The sequence below is a fragment of the Salvia hispanica genome, chromosome 1 (genome assembly GCF_029641045.1).
Source record: "Salvia hispanica isolate PSC_SH4W2 chromosome 1, Shi_PSC_v1, whole genome shotgun sequence".
In the NCBI taxonomy this organism is placed as follows: Eukaryota; Viridiplantae; Streptophyta; class Magnoliopsida; order Lamiales; family Lamiaceae; genus Salvia; species Salvia hispanica.
Window position 1 is genome coordinate 8,964,512 of NC_142692.1, and position 17,416 is coordinate 8,981,927.

At 34.7% G+C, this 17,416-nt stretch overlaps 2 protein-coding genes, 1 non-coding gene and 1 pseudogene across 3 annotated transcripts; all 4 read right to left on the bottom strand.

The window, feature by feature from the left end:
* Positions 1-294: 294 nt before the first annotated feature.
* Positions 295-1,601, bottom strand: LOC125221754 (F-box protein At3g07870-like). The gene has a single exon (XM_048123984.2). It carries the CDS (start codon positions 1,513-1,515, stop codon positions 376-378), a length of 1,140 nt encoding a protein of 379 aa, XP_047979941.1. The 5' UTR covers positions 1,516-1,601; the 3' UTR covers positions 295-375.
* Positions 1,602-5,697: 4,096 nt separating this feature from the next.
* Positions 5,698-5,770, bottom strand: TRNAE-CUC (transfer RNA glutamic acid (anticodon CUC)). The gene has a single exon. It is a non-coding gene; the product is annotated as a tRNA-Glu (tRNA).
* Positions 5,771-5,944: 174 nt separating this feature from the next.
* On the bottom strand, positions 5,945-7,195 carry LOC125224540 (F-box protein At3g07870-like). Its single transcript, XM_048127954.2, has one exon. The coding sequence runs from the start codon at positions 7,156-7,158 to the stop codon at positions 6,049-6,051; it is 1,110 nt and encodes a 369-aa protein (XP_047983911.1). The 5' UTR covers positions 7,159-7,195; the 3' UTR covers positions 5,945-6,048.
* Positions 7,196-13,926: 6,731 nt separating this feature from the next.
* Positions 13,927-14,592, bottom strand: LOC148933200 (secreted RxLR effector protein 161 pseudogene; annotated as a pseudogene).
* Positions 14,593-17,416: the final 2,824 nt, after the last annotated feature.

A 17,416-nucleotide genomic window follows, 5' to 3' on the forward strand; every position in this document is an offset into this window, starting at 1 on the left:
TCCATTTCTGTTCTTTTTTAGCCAAACCAATTAAAACGTTGTTATTATTAGCTCATTAGTAACTCAGACCTGGGCCACATTCGATTTGTAAATGAGTAATTGTTGTGCATTGTTATAGCTTTTAGTTTCTTTCTCTGGGTTAGCTACTATGCTGAGTACCTTTTGTCAGACCATTTTTCTGTATGCTTGTATTAATGGGTCTTTGGTAGCAACTCAAGCAAACAAACAATTAGAGTAACCAATTCAAATCACAGACTGCTCTCAACAAAACAATAGAACTATAGAAGATAAGAGTAACTGTAAAAGATTCAACCTCTGTATAAAAAAATCGAACATCAAATATAGTTCAGATTTTCATGAACAAATTCCAAAACTCTAAAAGAGAACAACTTTTTCCATGACAAAGGTCTTAAGAGTCATCAAACTGGGCACATAATGCATGGCCTCAACGCTATTCGGGCCTCTAGACTGAACCATGTCAACTTCTTGTGTAACTTCACTTTTACTGCAGTAATTGAGCACGCAGTAATCCGCCCACACCAGCAATATGTTCCCATCTCCCAAAACCTTGAGCACTCGCACGATTTCAAACGACGGCCCAATCAATTCCGGCATTTTCCTGATCACGAATCTCTTGCTCCATGATTTCCCAACTCCGTATTCCTTCATCACCCAGATATCCACCTCGAAATTGGAGGTGTTATCGCACAGGCAGAGGCAATCATCCAACACCCCCACGCTCCCCAGCAGTTTTCTCCCCGGAAACGGCGCCGGAAAGGGGTGAAAAGACTCGTTCTGGAGGTCGAACCGAGAGATGAGTTCGTGGCCGTTCAAATCTTCAACCAGCCAGTGGAGATTGTCCCTGAAGAACTGGCCAATCAGGCGGCCTTCATAGGCGAAAGGGGCGTCGCCGACGGGGCGCCACTCCCCTGCTCCGAGCGTGTAGACGTGGCACTCGGAATTGGGGATTCTCAAGCAGGAGCCGCTCCTAGGGTCCATTTCCCTCTCCTGATAAATCCTGACGACCTTGAATTCGTCACTCCCCTTGCTGACTCCGAATCCGTGCGTGACGACGCTAGGGTAGCGGACCACCTGCTTGGGGGCGGCGAGCTCGATGTACTCGCGCGTGAGGGGATTGCAGACGTAGAGAGCCTCGTGCTTGTAATTGGCGTCGCGGAGGAGGAGGAGGCCCTTCACGGATCCTTCGACGGCGATTTCGGGGGAGGGGGTGAGCGATTGGAGGTCGATCTCCGCCGTGGGGAGGTGGAAATCGTCGAAATCGGCTAGTCGGAGGAGGTTCTTCGATGGCTCGGATTGGTGGATGGCGACGCCGGGCTTTGATCTGGAGAGATGCAGCTTGGCGAGGTAGGGATCGGAGGCGAGATGGAGCCAGTGCTTGCAGACGGATTTGCAGCGGAGGAGGGATTTGGCCGGGAGGCGGGAGAGGATGTCGATGATGAGGTGCGATGGGAGGCTCATCAGGAAATCGTGGGCGGGCGAGACGATGGACGCCATTGTTGTTGATCCAATTTGACAATGATTGTTGCTTTGATTTTAGCTTTAGGAGAGGATTTATAAAGTGTAGACTTGCTAATTTATGAACTCTCTTGGGTTTTTTTTTTCTTTCTCGCTCATGGATAAGGTTAAGGTAGGCCATGTTGGCCTTTCGGAGGATGCAAATGCTACGTGGAATCTAATTATTTACTCACAATATTTTATTTTTACCAAACTATTCCATATCCACAATTTTAATCATAAACACCGATAGTCAATAAGTACCAAATAAATTGGGATGAAATTACAGCTAATTCGATTTTTTAATCTCTATTTAATGGCTAACTCGTGAAAACTTCCAACACTATCAGTCCTAACTAGGAGTAGGCATTCAGGTTTTGGATCGGTTTTTTCCCAATAAAAATCGAATTTAGTTCAAAATCCAAACTGAACCGAACTAAAAAATTGAAAACCGAACTTCAAAAACCGAACAAAACTGAAAAAACCAAAATTTTAAACAAAACCGAAAAATCGAAAAAAATAGTACTCCGTATATATTAATATATATATATATAATTTAATTTAATTTATATATACTAATATAAAATTAATAGAATATATATAATACATATTATATACTCCCTCTGTCCCACTAGAAATGAAACGTTTTCCTTTTTGGGTTATCCCATTAAAAATGAAACGTTTCTTAAAATAGAAATAACTTTATCTCTACTTTTACCTCTCTCTTACTTTACTCTCTCTTTTTTAACTCACAAAATAACACTACATAAAATCTTGTGCCGAAAAGCAAACGTTTCATATTTATTGGGACGGAGGGATTATAATATATTAAATTAATAGAATAAATATATATAATATTATATTTAAAATATAATTCGGTTTTTCGGTTATTTTTTTCGCCCGAACCGAACTGAACCGAACCGAAAAACCAATTTTTTGTATTTTTAAAACCGAACCGAACAGAACCAAAAAATCAAAAAAACTAAATCGAATTTCAAAATTTCGATTTGGTTCGGTTTGGATATTCGATTTTCGATTTTTTTGTTCACCCCTAGACCAAACACATGGGAACAACAATGCAGCTCAAGATGGGTGGCTTTTAAGTTTTAACACGAAGTACTACTAACAAAGTTCCAATATTAGTACTTATTCAATACTTTGATAAAAAAAAAGACAAGAAATTATATTTTTTTAATTTCACTATAATATATTTTTTCAGTTTAAGATTGCAATATATTCATTCAAAAATTCTTGAATTCAAGTACAAATTAGAAGAGAGAAGAGAACGGTCACAAGAAGCATCAACAACTTCAATTCCATCATACTCCCTTCGTATTTTCAAGTGGAGCATTTTTAATTCGACATGAGATTTTATAGTGTTATTTTATAATTAAAAGTGAAAAAAAATTAAAATAAGAGAAGTAGAAAAAATAAAGATAATGATATTTTTATATTTAAAAATATATTATTTAGAATAAAATATTTTACAAAAAAAATATGTTACTTAGAATGGGATACAAGAGTATGTTATGTAGCCTTCTCATGTGAATAATGTCTCAAAAAACATAATACTCCTACAAGATAATAGAATTGATAATATAACAATAATAAGAGATATTGATTCAAGAGCAGCAGTACCTCTTTGAATAATTCCTGAACTAGCAAATGCAATCCTATCCAAACTGGATAAACAAATACAAGCGGCAAACTGAGACAACAAATTTTCCTATTGGCCCACCAGCATTATTAAAATATCCAATCTCTCTATCTTTCTATATTTTATAGATATTTGATTTCCAATTTGGAATTCATCTAAGGTACGTGGTATTGAATGTAGATAGTGATAGCATGCTTATCCACAACGCTCGCTCATTATATTTTCTGGTAAAGTGGTTTGCATTTGATGGGTATCCAAGTCAATCAAGTGGCGCTCACCACTTTGCCATCTTTTAATTTAATAACTATTAAATGTTTGTTTGTTTTGAAAAAAAGATTAATATTATATGTCCCCTGGCCCACATAATTATTCCTTTGTCCCTTTTTGATTTAAACACCTGTAACGTTAAAATGCAATCAGTGCAGCTTCAAAACTACGGTTTAAATATGAATTATATGACCTGAATCCTGATATAGTGTCGGCACATTGAGTGAGTTACCTTAATTAATTATCCAAAACCCTAATGTCATTGATCTTGATAGTTGCTATAGGTCAAAGTAAGAGAAAAGTATTTTTTACTTAGAGAGATGTTGTTTTGGTGCTGCATCAAAACTAATGACTGCGAATTTTTATACAAAGAAAAATTAAAAGAGTTAATCGGTGATACATCTGGGGTTTATACAAATAATCTAATGTTTATGTTTCAAGTTAAGTTATATCATTAAGAATAATTCAAAGTATAGCTGATGTTTCAAGATACATGGTACCTACTCATCTCATTAGTAGAGTCAAACCATTAATTAATTATGATTCCTGCATTGAATCGTACTAATTATCTTTGTTTTCCAAATTACAACTCACACATATCTTCCCATATACATATACCTAATTAAGGTAACTCAAATCCTCATCATCCAATAGGTTTGTAGTTCAATACCAATGTTATTCTCATTCCTCTCACAATTAATTTATGTCCTATTCTATATTTTCCACCAGATAATAGATGTGTAAAAATATTTATATTATGAATATGTGGGTTGAAATTAAAAATGTCTTGTCTTAGACTTAAAGAGTAGTTAAGCCGTTAATTCCAACATTAAGACACAATTTCAACTACCACCAACCCCAACATCAAATGAATTTACAATAAAATGGTTAATATTAATAGGTAAATTGGAAAGATGTAGGTCACCATATTCTATCATGTCCATGTATAGGTAGATTCTTTCCTTTTACCATCACCAACCCCTAAAACCCACGTAGATGCTTTTTTTAAAGAAGAGATAATTACGAGTAGTACTAGTCAACTGTAGAAGTCAACAATCGATAAGATAATTGTGTAAAATAATTCGAAGACATGGATCAGATCAGGCCCGGCGTTGCCTCAATTATGGGCCTGGACTGGATTGTTGCTAACAAGCCAGCCCACACAGACCCATCTTACCTCAACTACATTTCATTAGGGCTGGATCGATACGATATACCGTATCAAAAATTTTGTTTCGAAAGTTTCGGTATGGAAAAAAACTATACCGTTACCGTTTCAAAATTTCGGTATATCGTACCGAACTTCGGTATACCGTTCTGAACCGTATATTGATATTTCATACGATATACTGTTTTATACCATTTCGAATACCTTTATACCAAAAAATATAATTTCAAAACTGAAAAATAAAACCAAAATTAATGGAGTATAATTTTAACATAATAAAATAAACATTGTCCACATCTTCATAATAAAAAAAAATATAATTAAGTTATATGGATATATTTGTGATTTAAACTTTTAATCTTAAAAAAATAAATTATATTATTATCATTATTATTATTATTATTATTATTATTATTATTATTATTATTATTATTATTATTATTATTATTATTATTATTATTATTATTATTATTATTATTATTATTATTATTATTATTATTATTATCGATATAAATGGTATAAACGATATGTATCGATAACTCGATACGTATTGATTTTCGATATATTTTGGTATACCGATAATATCGATATATACAGTATATTCGATATCGGTATAAGAAAATTCATATCGTTATCATACCGAAAACTTTCGATACGGTATTGTATCGTACCGAAAGTTTCGGTATACCGAAAATTCGATATATTTCGATATTTTTCAATACGATACGATCGATATACCGTTTTTTCGGTATATTTACCCAGCCCTACATTTCATAATATATTAAGCCAATTTTCTGCATCGTGAGATCGACATATATATATATATATATATATATATATTAGGTTTTTTTGCAATCTTGCATTAATCATATATTAATATGGTTTTTTAAATTTCTTTTAGTAACCGAGGAGAGAGTAATATATTAAGCCAATATTACAACAGTCGATCTTGTTTGAAGGGTACTTTAGTCAATTCAAATATTTATAATACTAACAAATACTGTTTCAAAATCAGTCGATCTTGTTTGAAGGGTACTTTAGTCAATTCATATTTATAATACTAACAAATACTGTCTCAAAATAAAAAATATTCCGTTGCCGGGACTTGAACCCGGGTCTCTCGGGTGAGAGCCGAGTATCCTAACCAACTAGACTACAACGGATTACATGCTAAGCTCTCAACTCAATCTAAATATATTCTCATAAGATATACACAAAAATACTGCAACCTGCAATAACATTTTTATTATCTTTTCATGTGTATAAACAACTGATCTAGTAAGTAAGTAAGTAAGTAGTTGATAAATCAATAGGATATTGCTGACACTGTATAAAGATTGATAAAAAACGTGCTTTAAAGGGCAACTTGCACTTATATAGAAATACTGATGTTGAGACATATAGTACTACACTACTACTCACTATATAGGAATTCAGATCATTAGGAGCTAACATTTTCCATGGCCCCAAAACTCTTGGAGAGAGAGAGAAAAGTGGGGGTGTGAGGGATCAAATCGAGAGCACAATTACCACGAGCTTCGAACATTCTCATCTCCGAAACAGTCCCCCTCTTGCTACACCAATGGAACACAAAGAAATCTCCCCACAACATCGCCATCTCTCCATCTTTAAACACTTTGATTGGCCGAACCACACATTCCCCATACATATCCTCTCTTTTCACCACCACAAACTCCTTCCTCCAAGATTTCTCATCTCCGTATTCCTCCATCAACCACACCACAATCTCATCTTCACTCCAACTGTCACAGACACACAGCTTATCTCCAAAAGCAAACACGTCGGCCACGAGCAACTGCTGATCAGTCGTGGGCGGAGAAATGGTGCTTAAAAGCTCGGTCTCAAGATCAAAGCAAGAAATCCACGCCTTAGAGTTTGCATCGAACCCAAGCCAGTGGAGATTCCCGTTCAAAAACGCCCCATTGCAATAACTACCGTAGCTCAAACATGGCGCCGCACTTCTCCTCCACGACCCCGTTCCAAGAGTGTACACGTGGCACTCGGATTGAAGAAACCCGAGGCGTTTATCTTTCTCTGGATCATGGGAAAACATAACCACTTTATACTGGCGAGTCCTTGTGCTCACCCCGAATCCGAATGTGAACTTTTGAGGGTGCTTGTAGTTGGAGTCTTGAGGGGTTCGGATGTCCATGTATTCGCGGGTGATCGGGTTGCATATGGAAAGGCCTTCAGGGGGCATGATAAGAAGGAGGCCATTGGCGGAGCCCTGGATCAATCCATGGGAAGGGAGTTTGAAGGCTGTGAGTAGTTTGTAGCGGTGCTCAACATCAAGATCAAGCTCGTCTTCAAATTCGTAGATTTCGTGGATTTCGGATGTGATCTTAGACTGAAAGACAGCTAGGCCGGGGGCGGATTCGGAGAGATGGTGGGTGGTGAATTCGTGAGAGTTGAGTAGATGGAGCCATGGCTTGCAAACAGATTTGCATCGGAGAATGGTTGGGATGGGGAGTCGGGAGAGGATGTCGATGGTGATGTGCGAGGGTAGATTTGTGAAGAATTCTTGGCTCATTTTGTTGAGGAAAGACTCTGTCTTGCTGTTGGCAATAGTTGGCATAGATGTTCAAATTAGTTGAATTTTCTATGGAGAAGACTCTGTCTTGCTATTTGAATAGTCAATAATTTGTTGAAAATTCTCCCCACGCAAAACTAACTACCTAGACTACAACGGAGCCTAATTAAGATAATCAGGTTCAAATGCATCCGAATATAATTGTTACTACTGGGTTTACTTTTCATGATTGATAATAGTACAATTGAATATTTTTGTCACCAATCTTATTATTTCCACTGATAAAATCAAGCAAAAATCTGCTCAAATGAGAGAAATTATCAAAAGCTTTGGATATCTCAAATTTTAAATCTAAAGGGCATTTTATCGTAAATACAGTCTCTTAATTTTTAATCGAACTGAACTGATTTTTCTGAAGTCGTTCTATTTTTAGCAATATAAATTTATGACTAATTTCTTTACAACTTTATTTTATATATTGCTTTTACACTATTAAGTATTCTAGAAAAAACCATTCGTAAATCATTTATTTTGATGTATAAATAATTAAAATGAAAATTGCATTTTTAAAAATTGAGTTATATAATCTCTAGTCGTCCCTGAAAAGTATAAACATTTAATTAGATACGAGTTTTAATGCATAATTGGTAATATAAGAGAGATAGAGAAATGATAGTGAAAGTAGTGTTAATGGAGAGTGAGGTCCACATTATCAGTAGTGCAGTTTAATTTTCAAAATTAGAAAGATTATTTTTTTTAGGGATGAACAAAAATTTAACAGTTCATACTTTTTTCAGGAACGGATGGAGTATATAGTAAACCGTACTATAATGATTAATTAAGCATTTTTCTATTATGTTAGAATCTTGTAATTTTTGTAGTTTTCGTGATGTCAACATAATATTTTAAAATTATCAACACAATAATACGAGTATTTTAACACAATTACATTGATATTGTACATGCATTATATTGACATACTATTAAGATATGTGTATTGATACTAATCTGAACTACAAAAGGTTTTTGGACAATGTGTGTATATTTTCAGTACCTAATAAAAAAAGAGTAAAAGTCAATTTTGGTCCTAAACATATGACCGATATACGAATTTGGTAAAAAACATTCACTTTTTGAAAAACGGGTCCATAACAAATGAAATTCGTGTTAATCCGGTCCATTTTTAACGGTCCCGTCAATTTTTTACGGTCAACCGCCTATTAGCAAAATTTTGACCCGATTAGGCTTAATCTCGGATTATTAGTCATCTAATTATTGTAAATGTTCAGGACGTATTTGATATTAATAATGAATATGTTGGACTAGTTTGACGATATTTTTTTTTTCTATTTTTCTGCTTCATCTTCGACGTAATTGTAATTCATATTGCTATGTGCACGTTTCAAAACCTTAATACGCATTTTAACATTGTCAGAATTCAGGAACATAGATTCAAGGACTTACATTCAAGATTCAAAATTCAAAATTCAAAAGTCTAAATTCAAAATCGAAATCCAATTGCTTCGTCGGAAACGGTAACTGAGGTTGATGGTGATGGCTTCGTCTCGTCGATGGGCCGCCGTTGTCGCCGGAACTCCATCAACAGTGCGACCTCTCCATATCAGACAAGTCCGACGGGTTTTGGACCAAGTTGTAGGGAAAGAAAATTAGGTTTTGGTGGTGTGGGGAAGAAGAAATAAAAGAGATGGAGAATAAAAAAAATTGATTTTGATTCATGTTTTTATTCAAGGGTTTTCTATTTTACAAATATTTCAGAAATTAAAAAAAAATAGCTACAGTAATAAAAAATTTGCTAATCCGGTCAACAAAACACTAATTAACGGTTGACCGTTAAAAATTGACGGAACCGTTAAAAATGGACCGGATTGACACGAATTTCATTTGTTATGGACCCGTTTTTCAAAAAGTGAATGTTTTGAACCAAATTTATATATCGATCATATGTTTAGAACCAAAATTGACCTTTACTCAATAAAAAAAATACTATATCATCAGAGGTCTCTGGACAAACACTTAATTTCGTATGCGGTAGTTTTGCATTATTTTCAAACATTTTTACCCTTTGGCCCATTTTAGTTTAAATAGATATTTTATTCTTTATGTTATCTTTCTCTTTCATTCATTCTCAATTAATTTTTTCATATTTTATTCTCTTCTTATTATTTTATTTCTTATTTATCTCTCTCATTCACTATTCATTCTCAATTTAATTTTATTTAACTATAAATATTCAATACAAATGCCAAACAAAAGATCGTAATAAGAGCTTTAATTATATATATGCATTAAAAATAAACTAAAAACAATTAAATATATTTTTGTATATGAACGTTTTGACAAGATTTATAATTATATACATAAAAATATATATTTTCATTATTGTTAATAGCAAGTATAAATACGAACATTATTCTTAAGATGTGTGGTAGGCAAATTTTCTTCTTGTGGAGTACTACTTATGTAAGCATATCGGTTTTTAATTTTGTCCAAAAACATATTCCAATAAAGAAAATTTAAGAAATTAAATTATTATCTTTTATTTAAATTTGTTTTAAAATAACATATCAAGTTCATTATTATCTTTAATTTCATATGCATTAAATATTTTATTGCTAAATGAAATTAAATGGAGAATGAGAGAGATAAATATGAAATTAAATAAATAATTCAAAAAAAGAAAATAGAAAAGGTGAAAAATATTAAATATAAAGACTAAAATATTTCTTAAAACTATAAAGGACAAAAGGCCGAAAAAAATCCGAAAATAGTGCAAAAGTAAATTGGGCTTGTAATGAAGACCAAAAAATTCTACTCCCTCCGTCCTGGATAATTCGTCCCAGTTTTCTATTTCGATCCGTCCCACGTAATTTGTCCCATTTCACTTTTACCATTTTTGGTAGTGGACCTCATATTCCACTAACTCATTTCTACTCACATTTTATTATAAAACTAATATATAAATGTAGGACCCACATTCCACTAACTTTTTCAACCCACTTTTCATTACCATTCTTAAAATCCGTGCCCGATCAAAGTGACCCGAATTATCCGGGACGGAGGGAGTATATATCATCGAATTTCATCAAAAAAACTAGATCCAGTGGTCCTAATTTGGTCTCTAGTTCGATCTTTAAAATTAGTTCATTAATCACAACTCTATAACAATATCCCCTAAAATTAACAATTTAATTACAAATTGTCAGTTAAAATCTAAGCAAAACAAAACGATCCTACTTTTTTTATAACAAACTAACTTTTTCGGGACTGAAAATTAGAGTACTCCATTATATAGCAGTCAACTACGTTCTTAGGATGATAAGGAAAGTTTCTCACCCCTAATATTCACATTGATATTTTTCTTAAATAAATAAGATCAAGTCAACATTATTCAAATAGTTTAATTCCAATATTCAAACATTCCATATAGATAATTAATGTCTATTCAATCAATTAAGAAATGCTGGTTAGAGCATCCGCAATGGTCTTAGGTCAGCCATAGGCCAGCCATTCTCTCCCCTGCCACGTCAGCAACACTAAAAAATCCACCTGCCACATTAGATTTAGGTCAGCCGCAATAAAAATAATTCAAAATATACTACATTTACGGAATTAAAATTACGATTAAATTACGGAATTAAATTTACGACACATATACGGGAAAATTCATTAATTTTATTTAAATAAAAAAAAGTACATTAACTAAAAATCATAAAAATAACATAATAAAAAAAATCCGGGCTTCCACACACGAGCCACCTTGAATCTGTTATAGTTTGCCGCTAGCCGAACGGGGGTCCGGACGGTATGACATGTTTCTGTTTTAGGTCTTAATTTTGTATTGGGCTAGTTGTTGTTGTCCATCGCTAGATGTTGCTCTTGTACAGAAATTTAGAGATAGAGAAAATCGCGTTTATATAGTTTTTCAAAAATTAAAAAAAAAAATTGAAATATTTTTTTTAAAAAGAATTAAATTTTTTTTTAAAAAAGAATTAAAAAAAGAAAATAAAATTCGGCGCTGGCCGATCGGGCCGCCACAATGGCGGCCAGCGCATCGGCCAGCGCCGAGCGATCGGCCAGCCCACGCCGATCGGCTCGCCGATTTCGCTCTCGCTGACTGCAATGGTTCGGCTAGCCGATCGGCCAGCGCGACGAATCGGCTAGCCGGTCGCTAGCCAACCATTGCGGATGCTCTAATTCAATCACATATATTTTGTCCAACCATGATTAATTCAATCACATATGTTTTGTCCAAAATCCATGACATATACTCTATGTCGATGGGTAAACATAAATTAACAAAAATTGTATATACAAAATATCCTTTAATTTAGTTCTAATTTTTAGGATATAATTTTATGACTAATTTATCCTTATTTAATGTTGGATATATTTTTAACTCTTATCAGTTTAGTAAAGTATCATTGATTTAGATTATGAATTATTTATGGTAATACTAATTAACACACTACATAATTAAAGTACGGAGTATATTTAATTGTAAATCATCAATGTTGTGACAGTAAAATAATTTAATATACGAAAAAAATAAATTAAAATAATAAAGCATTTCCATATTTGATATGTGGACAACATGAGAAAATATTTTACCAATACTGATTTAACATTTCTTGCAATATCTTTTAATTTTTATGTTATTTTTCTTTAATAGTACTATTTTTCCTTAGCTTGTTCCCTTTTTTATTATATATCCAAAAGCAGATATATGAATACTTTTTATTTTAATTTACTTTTAGTGTTGAGTATTTTTATATTAAAGAAATATTAATTATTATTTCTTTCTTAACTAACACGAAGGGTGTTTATAGTAGAAATTAAGTACATATACAAGTAGTTGCGGGGGAGTGTTATATTGTTAACTCATAACTTAATTGCTAACTACAACTAAATAATAGCCATTAGATATTCAAATTAAGGACTTAGATCATTAATCCCTAAATGTCAATATGATCAACGAAAAACTTCAATAAGTCCACAGGATTAATTCCAAAAAAATATCAATAAGGGTATTAATGTCAATTAACTACATGTTTAGTTATAACTAACTTTTAAAAGAAATCCCAAAACTTTAAATTCATATAACATATATCAAATTAAAGATAATTTCATAAGGATTCCAACGATATCATATATGTGTTGGGGATAATCGCACAGCGGAAATTGCAAATTAAATAAATTCACAAAAGAATCTATTTAGGTGATTATGTGGGTCGATTCAATTTCATGCTAGAACATGTAGAGACATATTATTGCGCAATTAATCACATAATTTAAATTAAATTATGATGTTGAATACTTACAACAATGATTCTCCAAAGAATCGAAGTGGCTTGCTACTTCTCCACGTGTAGATCTTGAAGCTTGATTGTGAATGCAAGACCAAAGATCTTCTAGCCTATGACCCTTAACTCTATAGATCTAAATTCCTTGTGGGAGGAATCTCTTAGAAATTATAAGGAACTTGAAGGAGAAGACAAGAAAAACCAATTGCACACACTATGCAAATTTCGAAATCTCCTATTAGTGAGGAGCTTGAAAATTGCAAGCTTGGAGGCTAGGTTTGGGTTTTGTGTAATGTGTGTTTGTCTCCTCTCCTTACATCCTTATTTATAGAGTTTATGATGGGCTAGGTTAGGGATCTATGGGGCTTGGATTGGGCCTCCCCAATTGGACCTTCTTTACCAATTAAATTATAACCCATAATTCAATATAAGGTCAATGGAATATTTCTTGTGCCACTATCGAAGAAATACCGACCGCCCATCCAATCCGTGATTACAAGCAATCCGGGTTATCCTCTTTAATATATTATTTTCCGTGTCTAAGACTTTCTATATCCATTAATTAATTTGTAGTCTGCTATAGACTTTAAATTAATTAATATCTTTTTTATTTCCAAGAGTTTGTCTAGTACGAGATGTATATCAAAATATACTTTTCCTTTTCTATTTATTCTTGGATTAAATCCAAACCGGTCGGGTTTCCGAATAATAGAACTTCTCTCGAACACCTCTTGGGATATAGTCAAACCACGCAGGCACACCATTCAATGTAATAATAAAACTGACACCATACTAGTTATTAATTACTACTACCCAAGATATCAGGAATATTGGCTTACGAAAAACCCGCACCTATTGATAAGTCAAAGCAGCGTATGATTAAATAACGTGTGTCATATATTATTACAAAGATTAGGAAATATTAAATTTCCAAGACATCGTCTTACAGTAGATAGCAACAAGGACGTGTCTATACTTTAGATTCATTCAATGCTATACCACACCAGTGTCACTAGTCATTCTCAAGGTAAAGACGACTCTTCGGATGGACACTGCAACCTTTCACGATAGGTAGCCAAAACCTATCTAGGTTGTGAAAAAGTTTTACTTCTACAAGGTACCGGTTGGGCCACCTACTGTGATGACCTGTTCCACGACCCAACCTTCAATGTAGAAGACTTAGACTGATTTTACTTTTCGGCGCTTTAATTATATAATTTAATATATAATTAAATACGGTCAATACCCATTAAAGTAAAATACACAGTATGAAGAAAACATTTATTATTCTCATTAAATGAAGAGTGTTTACAATATACAAGCAATTTATCAAATTCAAAATAAACTCGAAAAATGCTTTTTAGTATATATGTTCCAACAATCTCCCACTTATACTCAAAACATGCTTTCGAGTATACTACTGTCAATTTTCTTCAATTTCTCCCACTTATAGAGAAAGCAGGTCTGAGTTTTTAATGCATCTAACACCTATCCCTTCCATATGACCATTGAACGTCCCACCCGAGAGGGCTTTCGTGAAAGGATCAGCAAGGTTGTTTTCTGTTGCAATCTTGACTACTTGTATGTCACCTCTCTGTACAATATCCCGAATGATATGATACTTCCTCTCAATGTGTTTGCTTGCCTTATGGGATCGTGGTTCCTTTGAGTTTGCAACAGCTCCAGAGTTATCACAATATACCGTGATGCTCTTGGGCAAACTCTGAATCATACCCAACTCCTTTAGGAAGTTCTTGAGCCATACAGCCTCCTTTGCAGCTTCAGAAGCAGCTATGTACTCGGCTTCCATGGTCGAGTCCGCAATGCATTTCTGCTTTGCACTCTTCCATATAACGGCTCCACCTCCCAAGGTGAACACATAACCAGAAGTAGACTTCCTCGAATCACGATCAGATTGAAAATCTGAATCTGTGTACCCCATCGGACATAGATCAGATGTCTTGTAAACTAGAACATACTCTTTAGTCCTCTTCAGGTACTTGAGTATATTCTTTACTGCAGTCCAATGTCCTTGGCCAGGGTTCGACTGATACCTAGCCACCATGCCTACGGCAAAGCATATATCAGGTTGGGTACACAACATAGCATACATGAGACTTCCAACTGCCGAGGCATATGGAACCTTTTTCATGTCTTCTATCTCTGTGTGTGTCTTAGGACACATCTCCTTTGATAGATAAATTCCATGTCTGAAAGGAACAAAACCCTTCTTGGAATTCTCCATGCTAAAACGTTGTAGTACAGTATCGATGTAGGATTCTTGAGATAAGCACAACATTCTTTTCTTGCGATCTCTGATCACTTTGATCCCTAGAATGTGTCCCGCATCTCCCAAGTCCTTCATCTCAAACTGGGTAGACAACCAGTTTCTTACGGACGACAACATCTTATTATTGTTTCCAATTAGTAAGATGTCATCTACGTAAAGTACCAAGAACACCACATTTGCACCTTCAACTTTCTTATATACGCAACTCTCTTCTGGGCACTGATCAAAACCAAATGATTTAACAGTTTCATCGAAACACATGTTCCATGCTCTGGATGCTTGTTTGAGTCCATAAATGGATCTTTTAAGCTTCCACACCATGTGTTCCTTGCCCTTAACCTCATAGCCCTCGGGTTGTTTCATGTAAATGGTTTCCTCAAGATTGCCATGCAAGAAGGCGGTCTTGACATCCATTTGCCAAACTTCCCAATCCATGTAGGCTGCGATGGATAGGAGAATCCTAATTGACTTAAGCATAGCGACGGGTGAGAAGGTCTCATCATAATCGATGCCTTCTCTTTGGGTATATCCCTTTGCCACTAATCTGGCTTTAAACAATTTGACCTTCCCATCCGGACCTCGCTTACGTTTGAATACCTACTTACTCCCAATGGCAATGCTGTTGGGGTTTGTATACTAAAAGATGTTTCGAGCGTACGTGCCTTTGTACAGTCAGCTTGTGCATGTATACGAGAAACGCCACGTCCACTTGTTTACCTATTTATGAGAATAAATAATATAATATAATGGTTTATTATTAAAATATAATAAACAAGTCTAAGGCTTTTTACTAAGAAGGTCAAGTAGGGAAATTCGATGAATCTCCTCATGAGTTTTCCAGTAGGGGACTTGGCCGGATCTAGTAAGAAGAAAAACGTATTCACAACCTATATAGGCTTTGGCTACCTATTGGTACGGTTGCGGTGTTTGTGATAATTCTCTCTTACCTAAGAAGAGATTAGTAACACCGGTGTGGTAAAGCACTGAAAGGATCTAATCCGAAATGTATTCTTTATTGCTATCTACTGAAAGAATATATTTAAGAAAGTTTAGTATTTTCTAGTCTATGATATTAATATCAATATTGTTTATTCAATCAAACGCCACTTTGACTTATCAATATGTGAGAGTTTGTACGTAACTCAAGTTCATGATATCTTGGGTGGTAGTAATTGAATAACATGAAGGTATTGGAATATTATTTCATAGAATTCGCGTGCCCAGTGTGGTATGATTAAATCCCTAAAAGGGTGATCCCCAATGAGGTGTTTGAAAGAGGAATTTATTATTCAGAAATCTGCGCAGTTGGAATTTATTCCACGAATAATAAATAAAGTTTCAAACTAGAAAAACTCTTTGGAGAGTTAATTTAATTCTAGTCACATAGCAGACAAAAGAATTAAATTGACGGATCAAGATAATCTTAAACGCGAGAAATATTATAAAATAAAATGGACCCAAGTTATTTGTAATTTGGTGATTTAAGTGGGAGTGCAATATTATTCTTTAGTGGAACAAAATAATATTCCATTGATAATATATTAAATCATGGGTCATTTGATTTAATTAGTAATTTATCTAATGGGTGAGCCCAACACTTAAGTCATTCCATGGATCCCCATCCTAGCCCAACAAGTCCATGCTTATAAATAGTGTAGAGATGGGAAACCCTAGTAAGCACTCCACACATCACAAATCCTAACCCTAGCCGCCATAACCAGCGCTCTCTCTCCCCTCTTGCCTTGGTTTTCGTGCCTTTGCACGAGGGAGATTAGAGTTTTTGTTTTTGTTCTTGTTCTATCCTAATTCATAGGATTAGATCAAGACAATTTCGTGTTTGTGTTGATTTTCCCTAGATCTCATATCACTTTTATTTGGTTCTTCGAGATCCGCCCACACGGATGGAGAATCAAGGACAAGGGAATAGGTTGGAAGATTCGTGGTCGATAAACCAAGGATCTCCGGGTGGTCAATCCAATGATGGATTATGAGGTAACAATCGAATCTACATCGAATATGCATGATTATGTGTTTATTTGATGTTATATCTATAGATCTATGTTTATTGCATGAAATTGGAGTCGAATGCATAATCACCTAAATAGATTCGGTCAAGGACCTGTTTGGTTTCCGTGTCTTCCGCTGCGGTAGTCCCAACAAATGCAGCCTTCGGACAGGTTTTCAAGGTCGTAAACGTCCTTATCCTTCATTGATTGTAATTCGGAATCCATTGCCTCAATCCAGTTGAGACCATCCAAATCATTTATTGCTTCTTTGTAGTTCCAGGGGTCAGGTTCTAGATGACCGGAAACTGAGTCAGAAGACTCTCCCAGACCAATCCACCTTTCTGGTTCTTTCGAAACCCTCCCACTACGACGAGGCTCTACAATCGTGGGAGTAGAAGTTGTAATACGTGGTGCAATATTTTCTTGTGGGGTTTTCTCTTGTGTAATTGGAACGTCATCATCTCTCATCTCATCAAGAGTGATTACACTTCGGGGTTTCTGATTCTTTATATATTCCTCTTCCAAAAACTTTGCATTTGTGCTTACAAATACTTTGTTGTCTTGAGGACTATAGAATTCATAGCCTTTCGTTCCTTTGGCATATCCCACAAACAAACATACCTCTGTGCGAGAGTCCAATT

Excerpts from the sequence above, each read along its gene's own strand:
- LOC125221754 (XM_048123984.2), bottom strand. The coding sequence starts at position 1,515 with ATGGCGTCCATCGTCTCGCCCGCCCACGATTTCCTGATGAGCCTCCCA.
- LOC125224540 (XM_048127954.2), bottom strand. The coding sequence starts at position 7,158 with ATGAGCCAAGAATTCTTCACAAATCTACCCTCGCACATCACCATCGAC.